The 20,672-nt window shown below is 40.8% G+C and overlaps 2 protein-coding genes across 11 annotated transcripts in view; one reads left to right on the forward strand and one right to left on the reverse strand.

Annotated features, from left to right (window-relative positions):
* The window catches only part of PLCH2 (phospholipase C eta 2), an 85,461-nt gene extending 70,617 nt beyond the window's left edge, over window positions 1-14,844 (reverse strand). For 2 of the 10 annotated variants that reach the window (XM_083802438.1, XM_083802437.1), the window contains exons 1-5: window positions 13,750-14,713; window positions 13,488-13,628; window positions 11,969-12,098; window positions 11,146-11,533; window positions 3-9,966 (exon numbers count right to left, since the gene is read on the reverse strand). The gene's annotated coding sequence lies outside the window, so the exon portion shown is untranslated. Of the gene's footprint in view, window positions 1-2; window positions 11,534-11,968; window positions 12,099-13,487; window positions 13,629-13,749 lie in introns of all 10 variants that reach the window. The other 8 variants (XM_083802445.1, XM_083802442.1, XM_083802443.1 and 5 more) reach the window with 8 other exon arrangements.
* Window positions 14,845-14,860: 16 nt separating this feature from the next.
* PEX10 (peroxisomal biogenesis factor 10) lies at window positions 14,861-20,406 on the forward strand. The gene is made up of 6 exons (XM_083802476.1): window positions 14,861-15,018; window positions 15,190-15,270; window positions 15,782-16,188; window positions 16,999-17,171; window positions 17,473-17,608; window positions 20,168-20,406. The coding sequence occupies exons 1-6, from the start codon at window positions 14,907-14,909 to the stop codon at window positions 20,237-20,239; spliced, it is 981 nt and encodes a 326-aa protein (XP_083658602.1). The 5' UTR covers window positions 14,861-14,906; the 3' UTR covers window positions 20,240-20,406.
* The last annotated feature ends 266 nt before the right edge of the window (window positions 20,407-20,672 follow it).

Below are 20,672 nucleotides of genomic sequence, written 5' to 3' on the forward strand. Positions count from 1 at the left end.
ACAGTGAGTAGAAACAGGGGGAGAAGGTGAGGGGGGAGCTTTGCAGGAAAAGATGCCCAAAGCGATGTCCCCGTTACAGCACCTGCCAGCTGAGAGTTGTACCTCTCTTCTTCTCCTTGGCCCCTCATGCAGCTGCTTTGGGAAGTCATTTCCTCTCTAGGACTGTCTTTTCACCAAGCTCCACCTTCCCCATTCTCTATCTTGTCAGAATCTCCTCTTTTGAGAGGGAGCCTGTCAGTCAGTGAAGTAATACCCACACACCGAGCCAAACGCACAGCAACTTCGTATATGGGACAGCAGCGATTAGCAATATTAACCCTGTGGAAATCCACTATCACTAAAATCACTTGTTTCCACATTTAAATGGGAAGTATCTTAATGGGTATCCTGTGGCTCTGAAATAATTTTAGGCATATAAGTGGGTGAAATTCATTTGATGAAGAATATATTAGCTACAAAGCACAGCCGGAAACCAAAACCAAAGTAACACTGAGAATGGATTCCACAAACCAACTGGGTCGCAGGGGGAGATGTAATAGATATTCCATGCCCCCAAAATAAACATCCTTGTCCATGTCATCTGTCTTCAGTTGTATCCCTTCCTCATTGTCTGTGTGTATAGTTAAAAGAATCCAGAACATTCTGCTGTAAACTGAAAAAAACATTTCATGCATTTCTTTGTGCATCCCAATGTGAATATTTTAAGTTAAATCCTTAAATGAATACCAAAAATATATTTACATATACACAGAGAGCTGATTTGCCAAGGCTCATTCTAAGCTTTTCTCTCCTGTGTATACTTTACACTAGACCCTTTACAGAGGCACATTTGTTATTCTGATACTTTTTGAAGTCCAGCTGCAATTCTTTGGCTTATCGGATTAATTGATCCCAGTGCAGGAAAAAAGTGAGCATTTGTAACTCCTCCATGGCAAGACACCTTATCACTGGGGGCGTGTCTCTTGCTGTAATTCATTTGGGGAGGTTTTCATGAAATTAGAACCGTTTCTTTCAATTCTTATTGATCTGTTTAAAAAATAAATAAATGTTTTTTTGTGTACTATATCTAACTTCTACAATGAGTATAATAGGAATGGCACAGTGGCCTGTGTTCAGTTAGGACACGTTAAAGAATATAACGAACCTCAGCAAGAGAATTGCACTGCTTTTTATACACACAAACAGCATTACAGCAACGTTAAACCAAACAAAACCCTACGCAGCCAGAAAACAGTCACTGCATATCTGTTATTTCTGTGTCTGCTCTGTGCCACTTCTGTCAGTGATTAGGAAATATCTGCAAACACAGGTCTGAAACTCAATATTCAGTTGTGCAAACAATTTAGCAAAAGTCAGGCTCCTCACCTGAAGTGAAAGCCTGCTCTGCGTTCAGTGCTGATCCTACTTTAAGCAGAAGCTTGTCCTAGACAGCCTACCTCCTGAGGTCCCCTCACACCTGAATTATTCTAGGAACTGAAATCAATTTATTACTTGAAGTAGAAATAGCATAGAACACTCATCATAAGAATTAATGATCCTATAACCACCAGGCCCTTATAGGGATTAAAATTCAAGAGAAATATATTCTGTTAATGGCTTCTGTTGAAATCTCAAATGTCCGAAAGCTAACAAAGCACAGTTATCAGACTGCTTTAACGGCACCATCTTATCCAGCAGTGATGTCATTAAAGCATACAAATGCTATAACAATAAAGCAGTTGTTCTCTGATAGCGAGCAACGCTTGCTTAAGACTAAACCTTTGTTATTATATTTGCTGCGGCTGCTATTCCCATACATTGTTTATACTTTGCACTCGCATAAACTTTCGCTGAAGACAGAAAATGTGCTGAGACAGAGCTTAGCTGAGGAAAGGTCTTAACATGTGATCCTGCCTTGCTCACTCTCTCCTGTAGCTGCTTCTTACACCTAGCTTTGGTTTTGGAAGGTGACAGATGTTCCTTATCTAACTTACCCATCCTGCTCAAATAGCATCTTCCAAATTTCCTGAGCGTTACAAAATGCATAGCATCAAGAAAGGTTGGTCAAACACAGGGAGGAAGTGAAGTAGCTATAGTAAGATAGATAAATGTGCATTTGTTCTGTAGATTGCTTTCACTTCACCTGGTCCTGATTTACAGTGAATCAGAAAAGACCTAAGAAGTCTTTAGAACTTCAAGACAGAACCAAAACCTGACATTACGAGGTATCTCAGGAGTTAAATCAGCAGTGAACACACTGAAGTGTTCCCTGAAAAGGCCCATGCAGCACCCAATTGCATTTCTGAAAGCACCCATCCTGGTGCATCCACACCACCTCTTTAACCTTGGGATTCAGCAGGGAAGCCACAGCTGGTCGGCCAGATGAAGCTGCTGTAACACAGACAAGATCTATAGGCTTCCTTTTCGGAAAGCTGAACTGGTTGGTGGTTATTTTGCCAGGCTCTCACCTCTTTCTTCAGGGGTTATTTGAGAGGTCATCTCCTGTGCAGGAAGTTCAATCACTGTGACTCACTACACACCAAAATGTACATCCACGAGTGAGGAAGATTTAACGGGCACAGACGTTCGTGCTGGTATATACTGACATCATTTCAATGAAAGCAATCACTCCACAATACTTCACATTTACGAGGATGTGGCCTTCTGGGTATTTTAATGTCTTGACTCATGTCAAATTCACATTCTTTGCTCTCCTCTGATTTGGAAGTGAAACTTTTGTGACTCAGCTGATCTCTACATGTCTTGCTTTCATGCAAAAGATGTTTTCTTTACTCAGTCCCACCTTCTAAAGCTTCTGTCCAGGTCCTCTGAGACTTTTTCCCTATGTGTCTTCAGCATATCTGTCCTTTCTTTTTTTAAAAAAAGAAAAAACCCAGCTCCCTCCTCCCAAAACAGCAAACTGAATGTTCCCATAAATTCTAGGAAGCCCTAGGCACGTAATTCATCCTTAATAAATGCAACAGGAGGCAACCTGGTATCTCAAAACAAGATTCTTGGGCCAAACTTTCTATGAAGGTAAAGGAGAAACTGTCAGTTGGCTTCTTAGGAAAACTTCTGGTGACAATCATCTGATGAAAAGCACCAGTCACATTCTCTGAGAACGTTTCTTCTCCCTTATACTAGGTAACACTCTGGTCCCTGAAACAGCCCAGAGAGATCCATTGCATCTGGTCAGGGTGCATGAACAAGACTGAAACTGACAACTCAGTTTAAGAGCTCTACCAAAGTACTGTGTCAGATTCCATATTCCCCTAGACAACAGGACTTCAGCCCAGAGGCAGGAGAGATAGCAGTTGGAGACAATAAAATAAACACAACTGTATATGCCATGAACAATCCTTTAGCCATTTTCCTATCACTGTAATATTTAAGGTTCCAGCTCCAAAGACATGTTTTGCTGCTCAGAAAGGCATCGTGCGACACCCCCCAGAATTCAGATGAGCTCTAATGTCCTCCCGACCAGATGCACCAATGCTGATGATGAAACACGGAAAAACTAAGTCATCAATTCGACCTGAATAGTTTTATCAGGAAGCAGATCAAAAGATAGAAGACCAAAATATGTTATCAGACGGGAGAAAAAATAAAACATTAAAATCCGATGCTTGGGGTTTGCTTTTCAACTCTACAGCAGTTCACTAAGAAATGCTGTTCATCTTAAAGAATGCAATTCCATTCACTGGGCAATTCCACTCGAGATAACTTGCACGCCCAGGCAAGTTACTTCACATCCAAAGCAACTGCAAAAGGAAAGAAGTCTGTTTCAGTACTATGGAACAAGGGGGTAAGCCCACACCTTAGGGTGTGATACACCATTCTTTTTCGCAAGGGACAGAGCATGCACAGAACAAACTGGCATCAGATAGAGCTCTCTGGCAAAAACAAAACAGTTAAAACTATAAGGGGGAGCAAAGATAAGGTCATCGAGAAAAAAGGACACTGGAACATCTTCCTGGCAGCCGGATGAACTCACCTTATACCCAAAACACCGTCATCCTACTTAAAAGGAACACTTAACATTTGTCAGCTGTTTTTCCTCCTTAAAGCTTGAATTAGAGCTGCATATGCAGGAGAGCCCAGCATTTTTGCTGAATGATGTAACTGCATATTCCTTATGCAAGTAAGGAGACATTATTAAAACCAAAGGATATTTATTCTAGGCTTATATTGACTGTGTCATACGACCTGAGCATTTACTTTACAAAGCTAAACTTAAAATTGAAACAAATTCTCTAAGAAGATACGTAGAGGGCAGACTAATTTGTAATCTTTCCTATTTATCCAGAGCTGCCAAAAAACTGTCTTATAAGCTTTACTTGTCACTAGCCAGTTCCCAAACCTATTGGAAAAGGCAATGGAAACAGCACACGGCAACCTATTCTGTCCTAAGGAACATCTGCATTTCATATTAGCAAGGGAGAACTGAAAATTTTTATTATAGACCAAAGAACTAATTAACAAGGATCTCAATCTCATCCAATAGCTTGGCTCACGAGTACTTTGAAGCAGCAAGTTTCACACTATATACCGCAAAGGACAAAAAAGCCTTGGAGAAGGACTGGGGAGAGGAAGATCTTGTTAGGAGACGGGCAGGAAGTGACTCCTGCTGGGACGACTAAGCTTTTGCTGCACTTGGGAATTTGTGAGTCACATTAAAAGAAGAGAAACAGATTATGGGCTCTGATGCCATTTGTATTCAAGAGATTTATAATACTGATAATCTTAATCCTCCTAATTATGTTAGCAGTCCTGGCCACTTTCCAGAAGCCATACAAAAAATACTGTAAAACTTCATCTAAAAAGAAAGGAGTTTCTCTAAAGAACAGCGCATGTGACCTTTAATCAAACTCCTTCAGCTCTGTACACAAGTTTATTGCCGTAGTGATCCACCTTGTAGATATTATGGAGCAACTCATGCTGGAGGAGGTAAAAAGGAGGTAGTGATACATGTTTTCCTTTTGTAAGTCTGTGTGACTGTTCAGCTTTCTCCTGAGGGTGCTTAGTAGGACTGGATACAAACCCTAAGCAGCAGAAGGGCGGTGAGAGAGGAGGACAGGAAATAATAAAATGAATACATTTGGTTAACTGGAGAAGCAAAAAGTAACAATTTATGGTAACTACTGCTAGTGAAATTATGATATCAAACTGACTGAAAGCAAAGGTGATTCCATCCATCTTTCAGTACATATATTAAATGTACTTATAAAATACTGATAAAATATTGTTCTGTGTGCGTTCTCCTAATGCCATCGTCTATAAAGACGATCTTTCAGACATTTACAGAAGTTCAGTAAGTCTTCATCTTGGATGTAAGGCTGGGCAAAGGGTTCCATCAGATTTGCACAGTCAACAACATTTTCATTCATCAAAGTAAGGAACCGAAACAGAATCAAAAGCATGGGCTCTTTTCAAGCAGGTCTTTCTTTGCACCACCCTACTATAAGACAGAAATTGAGCTGGTGAAAGTGACTGCTAGATTTGTATGCTGCAAACAAGAAAAACATGCTCACACTTGGCAGCTCAAAGGGAAGGCCTCCCCCCCTCCCCAAACATCCAAATTTCTTTCTTTCATTAAAGAATTTCACTCCCCATTAGCAGGAAGGGGCCTAGGAACCACTGGATCCATTTCCACTTTGAGAACTACAGGGCTGTGACACACACAAACACTGACTAATGAACTTGCCACAATGTAATATGCCTTTAGGTCCTAATCAAATACATGTCAAAGGGCAGCTCTGCTTTGCTCACAACCTTTTCCTGGACTTTAGTACTGTGTTAGTCAATAAATAACATACATCAGTCACCTCTTGTCTCACTCAGTATCTCTCTGAATTCATAGAATAGGAAGAAAGAAAGGGGGTAGGATCCTGTACGCTGCAGAAGACACAAAACTATTGAGTGATTTAACTAAGGATGCCCCCAAACCAGTCACAGACCACAATCTCATCCAAAGCCAACAGCACCCAGTCCACTAAGCGATTTCCAAGTGGGCATTACAACAACTGGCAAACCCCATCTCTACCAAAGACTCACTCCAAAGCCAGAGGAGCTTACACAAGCCTTTCTGGCCATCTCAGCCACCTGACAATCTGATTTATGCTTTCTGTTCAGTATCTGGCACAGCTCCACTCTTAGCCAGCTACCCTTATAGAGTCCAGTGCAGTCACATCCCTGACACACCAAATCAAGTAGAAGAATATATTTCATTCAGTTCTTGCGCCAACCCCACTAAACAATACCAGCATTTAACACGTTTCCAGAGTTCAGAGTCCTGTGTTTTTCACTCTCCACCTCTGCAGGCTCTAGGGCTTCATCTTCGAGGTACCTCAGTTACATGCTCCACTGTAGCCTTCCACTGGTTGGTCAGACTCCATTCCTTGCTATATTTTTTTTTTTAAATAAGTTACATTCCTTCAGTTAAAGGCAGAGAAAACATCTAGAAAATATGTTCTAGCATCTACACACACTGTCTTCCTACACTTGATTTTGCTACTGCGGGAGGACACTAGGAAATTCTGGAAGAACAAGCTTGTGGAGTGTGCGTGGTATGGGGTGGGGGCTGAAGGAGAGGAGGGGGGCAGGAGCTTCTTTTAAGTGATTTTATAGTAACTAGTCCTGCAAGGAGGGCACATCCTCTTAACTTCAGATTCAACACAAAAAGTGGTACTGCAAGTTTCTGTGCAAGGGCCCTTGGCAAACGCCACCTGGAAGAGATGGGAACTGCACGGTTTCTGCAGTCTCTCCCAGGATCATTAACATGTAAAGCTCCTTCACCTTCCCACCTGATTTCCCTCTTAATTTCCGAGGCAGTCCAGAGCTCCATGACAGCTATGAAGATGTCAGAAGATTCTCCAGGAGCTGTTTTTTTATTAAATGGAAACAGGTGAGGCTGTGACAAACAAAAGAATGCAAGGCCAGCTCAGAAGCAGGCATACAAAAATCAATCTCTCAAGTGAAAACTTCAACATTCTGGCTCAATTTCTATCTGGAAAAAAATAAAAGAATCAAGCATGGACTTCAGCTACCACTGCTCTTCCGTGAGCCATTACGCCTCCTGCAGCACAACAGAAACCAAGAACCTAAAAACCATCGCGAAGCATTAGCCCTGCTTGTTTGGATGTCTGCGCTCAAAATAACGCCTGCGAACGCTCGTGCAGGCTGCCCGATAGCGGCGTACAGACACCCGACAGAAAAGGAAGTCAGAACTTTGTCTAAGCATGCGTAAAGATTTGTCACAGCCTGCCGTTTTCCATGTAGCTATCCAATGCCTTCACTACACTTGCATGTGCTGAAGGCAAGTGCTCCACCCCAACAGAACAGACAGATTACACGATGCATAAAAGGGTTGGAAATTCCCTACAGATTTAAGGTCTGGGTTCTAAGCAGTGACGTGGACTTCGCATCAGATGATCCTACACTTTATAAAAAGGGTTCTCCACTTCCCCACATAGCTATTTATTAGGTCTACCTTGACTATAGAAAGAACTGTTCCCACCTATAACGCACTATAACAAGCTTCCAGACTTCAATCATTTCCTTTAGAAACAGGAACAATGGATGAAATTAGAATTTAGGCTATTTTTTGTATTGTTAGATGGCTTGATAAAAATAAGGATGCTTGGAAAAAGTAGGTGAGTGCTATTCCAATAAACCTCTTTGAATCATTACAAGTAAAACAGACATTTTTATTTCCATCAGAGAAGCAGTAATAAATGCCTTGGATGGAAATCATCTAGCCACATCCAATCAACTGTAAAAAAAGAAAAAAAAAGATCCATCTTTGATTCAATTTTGCATATCCCAGAAAGTTTCTTTCCTTTAAGGTAATTTGTGTATTCATATGTTAATTACTGCCATAATTTTCTATGTAAAATTGCCACTGCCTTCCAGCTACAGCAATGCGGGCCCTTTCTTTTCAAGAAAGTTTCATTTGTTGCTGAAATACTTCTAGCTTCACACACCTACATACATATTTCTTCATTCTTTATAAACAGTCCCCCCCATATAGTTGCATACATCTCCCCCAACCACACACATGAAGCTGAGGATAAAAATGCATGACTTTGAAACTACAAAGAAAAAAAAGGAAAAACCCCAAAACCACGGTCTTGGACAGCTTACAGAACAAAGCTGATAAAGGAAATGAAGGCAGACAGAGTCTAAAAAAATAAATTCAAATTTTTGTATTCCATTCCACCAGCTTCTCTTCCTATAATACTTTGATCTAATAATTTTCCATGTGAAACTAATTCACAAACAGTTTTGTTCACTATCAAGTAGTAGAACTTGGAGAACCAGCATTATTATATCCACCAGTACAAACCACCATACCATGTATTAAAATTTTTCCTCTACATTCCAGCTGCACTGTCACATAGTGCAAGATAACAGAGAATCAGACCCTGGAACACAACTTCTCTGAATTACGAAATCTGATTTAAATTACTTTCTTCATTGGGCAAAGGAGTGCTGTTCAACTCGGATCACAATTTTAAAACACATGAAAATACATTAAAAAGCTGTTACCAAGACCAGGTGACAACCCAAAGGTTGTTGCGTTGTCTGCCTCTTAGAACTCAGCTGTTCTGAGCTTGTAACTACAACCAAGCAGAAAACTTGCCCTGTGCTGTCCACTAATGCACCACATGCCCTGCTGCACGTTACTGCACTTCTCTCAATTGAGAGGGTATTTATAGGCTGATGAGGTTAGAACAGAGTTCAAACCCCAAATAATCTTTCAGGAAAAAAACAAAACAAATTCAGCTACCCAAAAAGCCTGCTTAGAAGAAATCAAACCCTACCCAAGCGGATCCCTAAGGAGTTTTTCCATTCAGGTATCTGGCTCCATGTTAATCTGCCACGCGTCTTGGAGCATGACAAATGAGTTGCAGTAAATTCAGATGATCCTTACTGAGAGACTCTTACTGAAAATCTCTTCAGCCTCATCCTATTACCCACTCAAATGTACTTAGACAGTCATTTTCTCAGCTCTGGATTAATTAACAGGACTAACAGGAACAAATTCCAGTGATGTTCACAAAGAAGTTGGCCCCTTTGCATTAGATTTAGGAATGCATTCTGTATATCTTACTTTAAAAACAGAGTCAATACTGCAGCAAACAGTGTGATTATACCCAGCTGTAAGAAAAGTACCTTTCTGGTGTTCTGAAACTGAGCACAGAACTTACAAAGAAGCATACGCTCTGCATCCTTCATCCCTAACCAAGAGTAAAGACTCTTTAAAAGAAGAATTTCAGTCTCCTGCAGCTTTTCACAATTTCTTAATGTTATCAATGAGCTCCCACAGGAGGAAGGACTTCCTGCAGCAACATTCACTTAGATGCTCTCTTAAACAATTCAGGGTAAGGATAGAGTAGTTTTTAATTCAGCCTCATCTACAGAAATGGTGAATGCCCCATAAGAAAACAAAAGCCTTTTCAGATCATGTAAAAAGAGGCTGGCCATACACTAGAGAGTTTTTAATCGCATTTACAAAGCCAGAACATAAATAAAACAAAAGCAAGGAATAACTGAAAACTATGCAGTGGTCTCTAGGGCATGAATTTAACAGTTTTACACAAATTCACAGGCAAGACGTTCCATTAGTAAGTTGCATTTACCAGTGACAAGGCATGAGTTAATAAACAAGCTTTGTAGTCTGCAGTCCTAAAAGTCTTGTGGTTCCATTAGGTGAGGATCTCCAGGAGGTTTGCTTACGAAATGAAACACAAAAGCCCACTGTTAACTGCTCTGTCTTGTCAGATCTACCTGCATCTGCTCATGGTCTCCAGTCTACACTGACAGCCCTCAGCGCCCAGCAGCAGCCGACCTAACACCAGTAGTCCACCTCCTGAGGAGCTCACGGATGAGGTGGCATTTCTTCATCTGCTCTTCACACGCTGGTACTGAGGTTATTACAATGCAGTTTTGGTGAGGATGCAATAACTGGGATACGTATAATCTTGCCTGCAATTAGATAACCAGTATATCTCATCAGTAGTCGCTGACCTTCCCTCACAACCCATCCGTCCTTCATTTGGAATGAACAGTTCCTTCGTACCTAATCTTAATAGGCAAAAAAAAACCTCCACAGCTAACATTTTTCCCCCCTCAGTAAGAACAGAAAATCTCTTAATAGACAAAACTTTGACCACTTTATTTTAAACAATAGACAACTTCACTTTGAGCTACATTATGAAGACAGCATTTATTTCTTAGCCCAAGCTTTCCAAAGCAAGCTGTGAATCTTACTCTCCTTCTATTTTATTATTTAGCAATGGAACCTACCTCTACCATGAAACAAAACAGGTTTCTAGAACTTCTTGCCCTGAGGATTTCAGGTATGCTTAAGATCTACATCTAAACTCTGGAGCCTGAGGCATTTACAGCATGCACATCACTAGCAGTTTGGCCATCCTTATTATTGCCCATATCTCTGCAATCCTAACCTACATTTTTATGCCAGAAAAGAACTGAAAATTCCTCATCCATAGCCCAAATCAATGACAAAAATAATCCAAACCATGCCTACCCTTTTGAAAGGTCATGTGTGCCTTTCCAAGTCAAGAATTACTAACTGCTCAGTCATGGAATCAGACAGGATATATTACTTACTTTTAACCGGTATTTTATTTAAATATCTAAAGTTTATTTTACAATAAACTTCTCTCATCCAAGTCAGTTTTACTTTTGGCTCAGTATACCGGTAAAAGCGCAAGTTATCATTTCAGAATGAATGCCCTAGTCTCTTGTGCTGAAGCATGCAGCTGCCAGTTAGAAAAGGCTAAACTGTCAATTACAAGTGCAATACCTTTCATCCCTACAAGCTCTGAAAAATCCATAAATTTAGGGCAAACAGCATTCTAAGGTCCTACACATTTTTGTGAACAGGAGAGCGCATGACCAAAATCAAACAAGTACTAGACATCGTGTTCTTTCTATTCTTTCTCTCCCTTAAAATAGAGGAAAGCAAAAGAAGCAGCAAACGCTGTTACCATCATAAAGCTATATACGTTCCTGTGGTAGCGTATTATAAAATTTGCAGCTAACTTCTAAGAGTGAGCAGAACCATTGAAAGTACACCAGAACTATTCCTGATACAGAAAGTAGCAAATTAAAATGAAACAAACCAAAAAAAACACAAACCTTTGCCTCTTCTCTCTGGACAGTGCAGTCAATCTGTCCCAGCTTCTTCACACAGTACATCCAAACCTTCATAAGCATAACAAAAAAAAGTAGAGAGGAGGGAACTGCAAAATCTGAGGGTGAAGGCTCCTCCCCTGCATTCTACATGCTGAGGGCTCTCAGCTAACTGATCACAAAGCAGCTCTTACAGTCCTTATTCAAACAGTTCAGCTCCAGGGTAACAAGTTCAAAGTGGGAGGAGGCAAAAGAAGGCAGAGGGTGGTAACAATCTTGAACAGACACTTAGCTGCTTTTATATCTGCAGAACCTGTTCTTCAGGTTGGAAGCTGAAACATCTGCTTATTGCCGTTTGAAAGTTGCACTCCAAACCTCTTCTATACTAACAGGTCTGTAGAGGCAAAACCATATTTAATAATGCACAGACAAGCAACATGTGGGAGGGCAAGTTAATCATTACTGTGCACCAAGTTTGTTTTACATTTTGGACTTCCTTGTGTTAATGTCAGTAAAGCAAGTCACTCCCTTTATCAGGTCTGTTATAAGGAACAGCAGAGAAGCATGCAACAAAAATGAAATCTGCACAGAAATTTCTATCTTGCAAAAGCTTAACTCAAACACAGCAGATAAATTGTAAGAGATATGGCAGTTTCCTACAATCACAGACATCAATCAGAATACAAAATGGAAGAAACAGATTTTTCTTGTGAGTTACAGCACAGCTGAGGTTGGCAGGGACCTCTGGAGATCATCTGGTCCAAGCCCCCCACAGGAGGTTGCCCAGGACTGCGTCCAGGCAGCTGTCACCGAGAACGGAGATACTCACTGTGTAACCATGACGGAGGGAACAGCTGGCCGGGGCAACACCAGGCTGCCTGCACCATTTCTCTTCAGTATCAGCTGAACCATCACATCAGTAAAAAGATCGCAGGGGCCGGTAGTCTCTGCAACCATTCCTATGACAGAGCACATTCAAGAGACTGTCAGAGGTTCAGCAGGCAGTGTTTGAAAGGCCCTAGAGTCCCTAAGGCATGGCTAGCTTGTTTTTTCAGTTTAATGCACTTAGCTGCTTAGTATTGGGCTAGGAAAAAGTGCTGGTTTGTCATTCCTGGTAAGACATTACACATTTCTTTTCCTTAAAACAAGCACACCACCTGTGCAGTCTGCATTCAGATCAGCCACTTCTCTCACTCTGAATCTTCTAACTCACGATTTCGGTTTTGCCAAAGGATGGATTTTATGGGAGAAGCAGGTTTGGCCCAGAACAACAAGGAATAATCCCAGGTCATACGAACTACCTTCGTTTGGTTTTGTATTTTTAGTCCCAACAGTAATTTTGGGGGGAGATGTCTGGGGTTGTGTCCCCAGACAGACTGGCAGATTGTGTGTTCCCCACTGTACAAAATGCCACTGCCTAGAGCTGGTGCATTATGCGCTACGCCAAATTCTGTGCTTAGCAAACTCTGTCAAGTAAACAGGGAATAAAAAATCTCAGTGTGAAACAGAGGCCTACATTCAGATCTAAACTTATTACAGACAACAACATAAAGAAAGGAAACAAAAAGTATTTGAGATGCTTTTTACACAACATTTCAGAGCCTAGTATCGTATATACATTCTAAAAGTCAATGGTACCTCGTAGGTAACTCTGGAGAATATTGCATACTTTGCAAAGCATTCATACACAAATGTACATTTCTTCATGATGTTACAATAACAATTAACTGCCCAAAAGCATATTTGAGTGGCTGTAACGTGGATGTGAATTGTTTCCTTTTTCCTGAGAGCACTCAGGAGCTTGTCACAGCACAAATCAACCTAACTTCTGGAATATAATAAAATCCATTCAATTTGTTGAGTGCAGTGACGCACAGAGAAGTTAAACACATTTTAATGTTTACAGGAACAGAGTTTTGGCAGCCTAAAACCCCAGGTGATGATAAGAAATAGTTAATGTGGGAATTGAAAATCAGTAAATAATTAACAAATTGGCTCCATAAAACTTTACTGCAAAGAACAGACTGAATAGACACAAAAACAATGAAATGACCATAAATCATTTAAAATGGTTGACAATTTGAATTTTTAAGTGTTATTAAGGTTGGTTTCTGTTGTCCATAACAAAAATTGCTATTTCCCACAAAGTAGGAATAGAGCCTGTAATCATTCGCACAACCTTGCACCGGCCCGTAAGGGTTCATTACATCATTTTTCTTACAGCTTTTGGATAATCTTTGACTATGCTGTTTATTTAAAGCTATATTAAAAATAACTATATTAAAAAGAAAGAATACTATTTGCCATAATCCCCCCCCATAACATTTTTTAAGGGAAGATAATCTGACCTTCAGAATCCTAGCTTTATCTTCAGCTGTACAAATGGTTTCCAGTCTAATAATTAAGTGCCTGTTAGCCAACCTTCAGCAGCTTTGCAAAAAAAATAAATAACATCACCACACCTCTCGAGCTTTCTTTCGTTTCTTGACCTAAAAAACAAAACGAAACAAAACAAAAACTGTATTTACCAAGTTCAGTAAAATAGCAACAAACATTTACCCTGTAGACTTAATAAAACACATCTCATACAGAGCACAAGAGAAATTTTACCGAGCACTCGAGCCAACCTCTCAGGTGTCACCCGAGGCTGAGCTAACAGCACTACCAAGATGCCGCCGTTTGTTCTCAACTCCCCCGAGAATTCTCATGTTCAGATTCCCTCATGTGCAAGCGATTCAAGAGAGATTAACCTCGACTGCTTGAGGAAATCTTAATATATGAGACTACAGAACCTACCACAGAGAGTAGGAAGATTAAACTGTAATTTAGATGCACTTGCTGCACTGCCTATGCAATGTTGAAGTGGCAACCAGTATTTTTTAAGATGAGGTTACCAAGGCTTGTAATTTTAACCAGTATCTTCCCACATTTGTTATTTTTGTTGACGACAGAGCTGCTAAATACGTGAGACCGGGGGAATCACAGCCCTCACTTGAAACAAGATCAAAACACCTGGGAGTATGAAGCGAACTAGAATTTTATACAAAATAATCGAAAGGTTTGCCAGAAGGTTTAGGTTCGAATTTTTAAGGACGCGGTCAGCTGGGGCAGCAGCTTGCAGCCTGTTACCTCAGCACAGCTCGGGTCATGGCGCTGCACCGAGGCCTCAGAGGAAGGCGCACGGTGCCTGGGAGAACCGAGGGAAACTGCGGGTGTTTCCTAACGCAGGCGCTCCCCCTGCCGCCGTGCTGGAAGAAATGTCCTCACATTTCCCCTCCTTGCATCATTTCACAGCCAGAGGGAGCAACCTGCGGCACCGCCATCCGCGAGCCCTGCTGGCAAACGCCGGCTGGGACACACCCAGGGCAGCGATGTTCTCAGCCCTTCCACCGCCGAAGCGCTGAGCTTCCCCGTTGCCTACACGTTTTGCAAAACTGAGTTTACAATTAATAAGACACCAAGGGGAAAAAAAAATAAAAACGTTTTAATAAAAACAAACATTTCAGACGGCAGGAGGCAGATAGGCAGCATCTTGTAATGGCGGTGCGCTGAGGAGAGGATGGCGGCGGGACTCGGACAGACCCCTGAGGGGGGACCCGCTTCCAGGGCAGCCTCTGAGGGGGAACCGGCGCCGTTCCGACCCCCGAGGGGGAGAACCGACCCCCGAGGGGGCACCGGCCGCCGGCTGAGGCGGGGCAGCCGTCAGGGGGCGGTGGCTGCCGTGGCCCCCGCCTTCCTCTCGGCTTCCCGCCCTCGCCGCCGCCGTCATGGCGCTGGCCGAGGCCGGCCCGGCGCGGGTGGTGCGGAGCGGGCAGAAGGACGAGCTGTACCGCAGCGGGCTGCGGAGCGGGGCCGGCGCCGCCCTGCACGGCCTCGCGGGTACCGCCCGGGGCGGCCTGGGGGTGCTGCCGGGCCCGGGGCCGGATCCCCCTCACCCGGCTCCGTGCGGCTTCTGTGGGGTGGGGTGCGGAGGGGTCTGCGAGAGTCCCTGCCGAAGGAGGGCTTAGCGTGAATTTATGTAAAGTAAGTGTAACGGTGCTCTGCTCTTAGGTGCGAAGAAGTGGCTGGAGTGGAGGAGAGAGATCGAACTGCTTTCTGATGTGGCCTACTTCGTCCTCACCACTCTGTCAGGTAACGGGCCCAGCAATTTATTTAGTATCTAGCGTTTCTTCTGCGTAAAAAAGGAGCTTTCTGCCCCGGATATGAGCTATGTTTTGGTGACCACCAACTAGCATGAGATGGCTTGACAGTGATTTCTTTTAATGAGACTTTTTAGTTGATTTTCTGTAAATGCCTTTTATTAAATATGGTAACCACTGAATTGTCAGAAATTTGAGTTCAAATTCAGTTTAGCAATCCAGATATGTACATGTTATTTTAAAAGCAAAAGTTCTTTTTAAAAAAGGGAGGATGACATTATGAAAATGTATCCCTGCTTTAAGCCTAAACTATTGCAGATATCGAATGCTGATGTAAATACAGTGCTTACCTCATTCAACACAGAAAACGCAGCTACTTCTGAAATCCAAAACCTAGTAGCTGTTCTGATCTGAGCAGCCTGTCAGCACTGCCCAGCCGTACAGAGAATGGTATTACGATTGCTGTCTTACCCTGCTTGTTTTCTGTTACACGCGTTATTTAGGTTACCAAACTCTGGGCGAAGAATATGTTAACATTGTCCAAGTTGACTCAACCAAGAAAAGGGTACCTTCTTTTCTTCGACGGGCCGTCTTCATTTCTCTTCATACTGTAGTACCTTATTGCTTAGAAAAGGGATTGCTGCATCTGGAACACGAGCTGCAGCTTGAAGCTGATGGGGCAAGAACCTTACAGAGCAACCCAGCGCTTGGCTTATCCAGTAGGACCTTAATACGAAACTGGATACAGAGACAAGTCAGGGAGCTTACAGAACAGCAGAAGAAAACACTCTTACAAATTGTGTATGTTCTTAAACAATCCTTTCCTTTGCTTCATCGACTACATCTGGCAGTATTCTACATCCATGGCACTTTTTATCACCTATCTAAAAGAATTGCAGGAATCAGATACGTAAGTGGATCTATTTATTGTTTGAAGATGATATCCACTGCAGTATTTTGGCTTCTTTTGGGATGCAGCATGTTTAAAAGGGATACAGAACTTGGCTATATCTGATTATGATATAAGCAGTGCAGACTGGGTGACAGGGAAATTTTTAATACCTTATAGAATGGTTATTCCTTCCAGTTAAGGGTTATGACTAATGAACGTGAATGCACTGTTACAAGTTAATACCCTGTATAACCTTAGAATACTGTCTAATCTGGCCTGTCTTCTACAGATAGACAAAAAGCAGCTTAATAAATCCATGGGAAATACTTATAGTTTTGAACAAAAATAGGTACACATTTAGATAGTATTTTTCTGTATGATGAGCATAATTTCACATTTTTTTCAAGGAGTGTCTTTCTGAAAGGCAGCCCCAGCCACTGGCCTAGAAACACGTAGACACAAGACTTCTCAATAATTCCCTGGTCAAAATACCCTGTCAGCGTGGAAATGAAGTGTTTGACTGTTGCCTCAGAGCTACCTAACAGCAATCTGATTAAAGCAATAGCTTTACATGGACAGACAGACAACTCAAGACAAACGATCCTTGCCCGAACAGCAGTTAAGTGTAGCCTAACTGAACGAGATGCATCCAAGACACATTAGACATACAAAGAAACAGCTGACTGGCAAGTCGATCACTCCTAGAAACATGTCATTCTTTTGACAGAAATGAAAATCCCAAATCAGTAATTTATTGATACGGAGGAGGGAGAGGCGTAGCTTCATAAAACTTCAGCAACTAAACATCCCTCTGTGTGCATTATGCAGCTGCGCTTTGGAGGACTGCAAGAAGATCAGAGTATTCGATCAAGTTACAAGTTTCTTGGAATAATTTCACTGTTTCATCTTCTTCTGACAATCGGTGTTCAGATGTACAGCTTCAAACAAAAGCAAAGAGCAAGGCAGGAATGGAAACTACACCGCAGCCTGGCTCCTCAGAAGTATGATGATCTTTGCTTACTAGAAAAGTGGTAGAAGCAATTGTTGGAAATGTAATAGCTTTCATGAACAGGGAGAGCACTGCAATTACATTGTGACTTGAGTTAGAACCTGATGTAATGTAACATCTGACACTTGCCTCATTGTTCTAAGTATTACGTTTCATGCTTTGCTTTTATGTATGAGACTTTCACAAAAAGGGTTAAATACTTAAAGTGGGGGTTACTTTAGGATTCTAAGTTAACAACTTTTTCTTGCAAACAGGCTACACAAAATTAAGTAATACATACCTATGTTAATTAGAAATATGACCAAGGAAAAAGCTACTGGGCGCCACTCCCGCTGCACTTTGTGTTTGGAAGAACGGAGACACACAACAGCCACACCTTGCGGCCACCTGTTCTGCTGGGAATGCATCACAGAATGGTGTAACACCAGAGTAAGTACAGAGGGACAGATAGAGGCTGGAAGGAGTAAACATTATGAAATTTCTACTTGAAAATACCTGTCAGGCTGGTTATTGAAGTAATACCTTTTCCCTCACTAAGGCACTCAAAATCCCCACACAAGACTTTACCAGGACCCATATATTTTATTAAATTAGGATGACTATGGGTTACATAGATTAGGTAAATAAGGTAAGCCCTTTTCTGATCCAGCCACTGAAATGCAATTGGACGTACTGCAGAAGTCAGACACAAATGTAATTCCTTTATCTGAAGACCTTGGTTATAATTCTGGCTAAAAACAACAAATTTGATAGTGTTCTAATTTCCAGTAAAAAGAAGTAAGCTACAGCTGAACTGAGCTAGCTCTTACACATGAAAAGACTCGGGTTTTGCTCTGGATTAATGAAATAAAACAGAATGTTCATCCATTAAGGATTTTATGGATATCTTGGAATAAGGTGTTATTCATTTATTCTCTGAATAAACAATGTTCAACAGAAAAAAAATACAACTACCACTTAGAAATAAAATCTTTGCCTCAGAGGCTATGTCTGTGCTATAAGTCTAATGCATCACTGTGGCTGTTTTAGAAATGTATAACCTACTTAAATTTTCTGACACTGCTACTAGTATAGCTGTGGTAGAATCAGACAAATATTACTCGTCAGAGTACTTCCCAAGGATCCCGTATGAATCTTGACACTAAAATCACTATAGTCGAAGTATCACTATGAAAGACCTGTATTTACATCCACCAAGATTATACTTACACAAGTTCTTAAGCTCTACAATATATAGATGATTTGAAAACAAAATAGAATGCAGCCTGTAAACAAACAACATCCTGATGCACATCAGGAAACATCCAGAGTCTTTTCAAATTTGTTTGTAAAGACGTAGCCAGTGTTCATCAGTCTGGCGTGAATGCTGCCTGAAGCTGTGGTAGAAATGGTTCCATCTAATTGCAGGGAAAGATTAGAATAATTTAGGTAATGATCCTTCTGCATTGTGGCTTTACTCAATCTTATTTGGTCCCTTAGAGGACTGTGCATCTTAAAGTTGTTCCTGTAATCTAGAATGAAGATCAGTATTCACTTCCCATAACAACTCTAACTGCAAAATTAATGAAGAACTTCACAAGTTCGCATTCAAAATTGCCCTGCATGAAGTTGTGTCAACTGAAGCCCAGGCTTTAAAGTTTGAGTATAGAAGTACACAGAAGGCTACTGACAATTTCAGCTGTCAGTTTTCAGTGTGAGTACTAGCTGGGAATAGAGCCAAATCTGTTAGAGGACTTATTTTTTGCATTGTTGCCTATTCTAAAGGTGTCCCAGATGCACATAGCTGTAGGTAGAAGTATTAAAAATCCATTATGCAGTGACTTTCCATACTTGAAAGCATCCTTTCACTATAATTGCATCTTTACATTATTCTTTGCCCTAAAGACTTGGTAACTAATTTGCCCAGAGCAGTTCAAAGTCAGTGGTACAGCTTTTTTTGTGTGTTTGTTTCAGGTATAGTGACATTTTTCTTAACATTGACAACACTTATAAAATGATAAGTTTTAGTCTTTTCAAATGTGCCAACATGAAATCCTTTGACTCTCCTACTGGATTCACCAAGCAAAGATACACAAATTTAAGAGATCTTAGAGAGCTAAGAATAGTTTTTAACACACAGCTAATATCTTTAAATAATACTTCTGTCATATATGAATGTTTCCTTATAGTGGCCCTGTCATTTTTCTTCACATAATAGCAAAATTAACTGAAGTAGTAGTATTTCTTCCTAGAATTTAAAAAAAAAAAAAAAGACACCAGAAGAATTGTTAAGAATCTATCCAGTTTGTTTTGACTTACTGCTTCAGGAAATGCCTGTTAAATAGCAAGTAAAAGCACAGCATTTGTTGGGAAAACTCAGGACAATACAACTGAGAAAGACTGCCTGAAATTCTGTAACAAACTTTGCAATGATGCTGGACTGTAATACACCTTGAGTAAAAACGTGTATAACGTAGTATAGATATTTTGGGTGAAGAATGGCAATAAAGAGACTAGCAGTCTACTAGCTCAGCTGCAAATAAAAGTCAGGGGAATTATTTTAAGTACAAAGAGGGGAAAAAAACCTGCATCTGAAAAGAGTATATGGCAGCATTACTTGTCAATATTCAAGGGTAACAGAACATGTGAATAAAATTGCAGTGACTATTTGAGGGGTTTTGCTAGACAGGCTTCCTTGTAGGTGAAAATCCAAAAGGTTTCTTTTCTCTAAGGTTATGAAGTTGCTTCAAGGTAAGATGTTGTATGTTGTGTGCAATAGCCAAAGGCTTAAGGGTATATTTTAAACAGCACCTCAAATTGCTCTTTAAGTTAGGCTAGCTTACAAGACTTTTCATGGTTAAGCTTGTATCACAAACTAGACTAAAAAAAATAGTTTTAATTACAGGAGCTCACTATTTTCTAGAAGCAGTCAGTATTTGGATTTTTTTTTTAAGTTTTATTTTTAATCTTTTAAATACAGCAATTTAATACGAATTTCTTTTCTTGTAGACAGAATGTCCACTGTGCAGAGAGAAGTTTCATCCTCAGAAACTGATCTACCTACGTCACTACCAAATGTAAAGGAAAAATTTCATTCCATGACAAGGGTCTTCACTCTCATACCCTTTACAAAGTGGTCATACAGCTTGAATTAGTCCAAGAACAAGGCTTTATTGTAAAACTGGTAACTGCCTGTACAAGGTGGCACTTCATTCCTGTTTTACAAAATAAATCTATTTCTGCCTCTACTTTCCTGTTTCTTGCGACATGGTTCTTGACTATATCAAAAATATGTCTATCTAAAAAGTGCTTACCACAAATGTAATACTGTTCTTCACTTTGGACAATGAAAAATTTAAGTCATCTTCTCACTTACATTTAGAAAGTCTGAATAACAAGTCTTCCAACCTTTTATAACATGCTTAAGGCATCAGTAAAATTCTACTGTATCTAAGACTCCCTTTCTCTTGTTGCATTACAGTAGTCCTGCTCTTTGCTGTAAACTTCAGAGGGA

Source organism: Anser anser (assembly GCF_964211835.1).
Source record: "Anser anser genome assembly, chromosome: 17".
NCBI classification, from domain to species: domain Eukaryota; kingdom Metazoa; phylum Chordata; class Aves; order Anseriformes; family Anatidae; genus Anser; species Anser anser.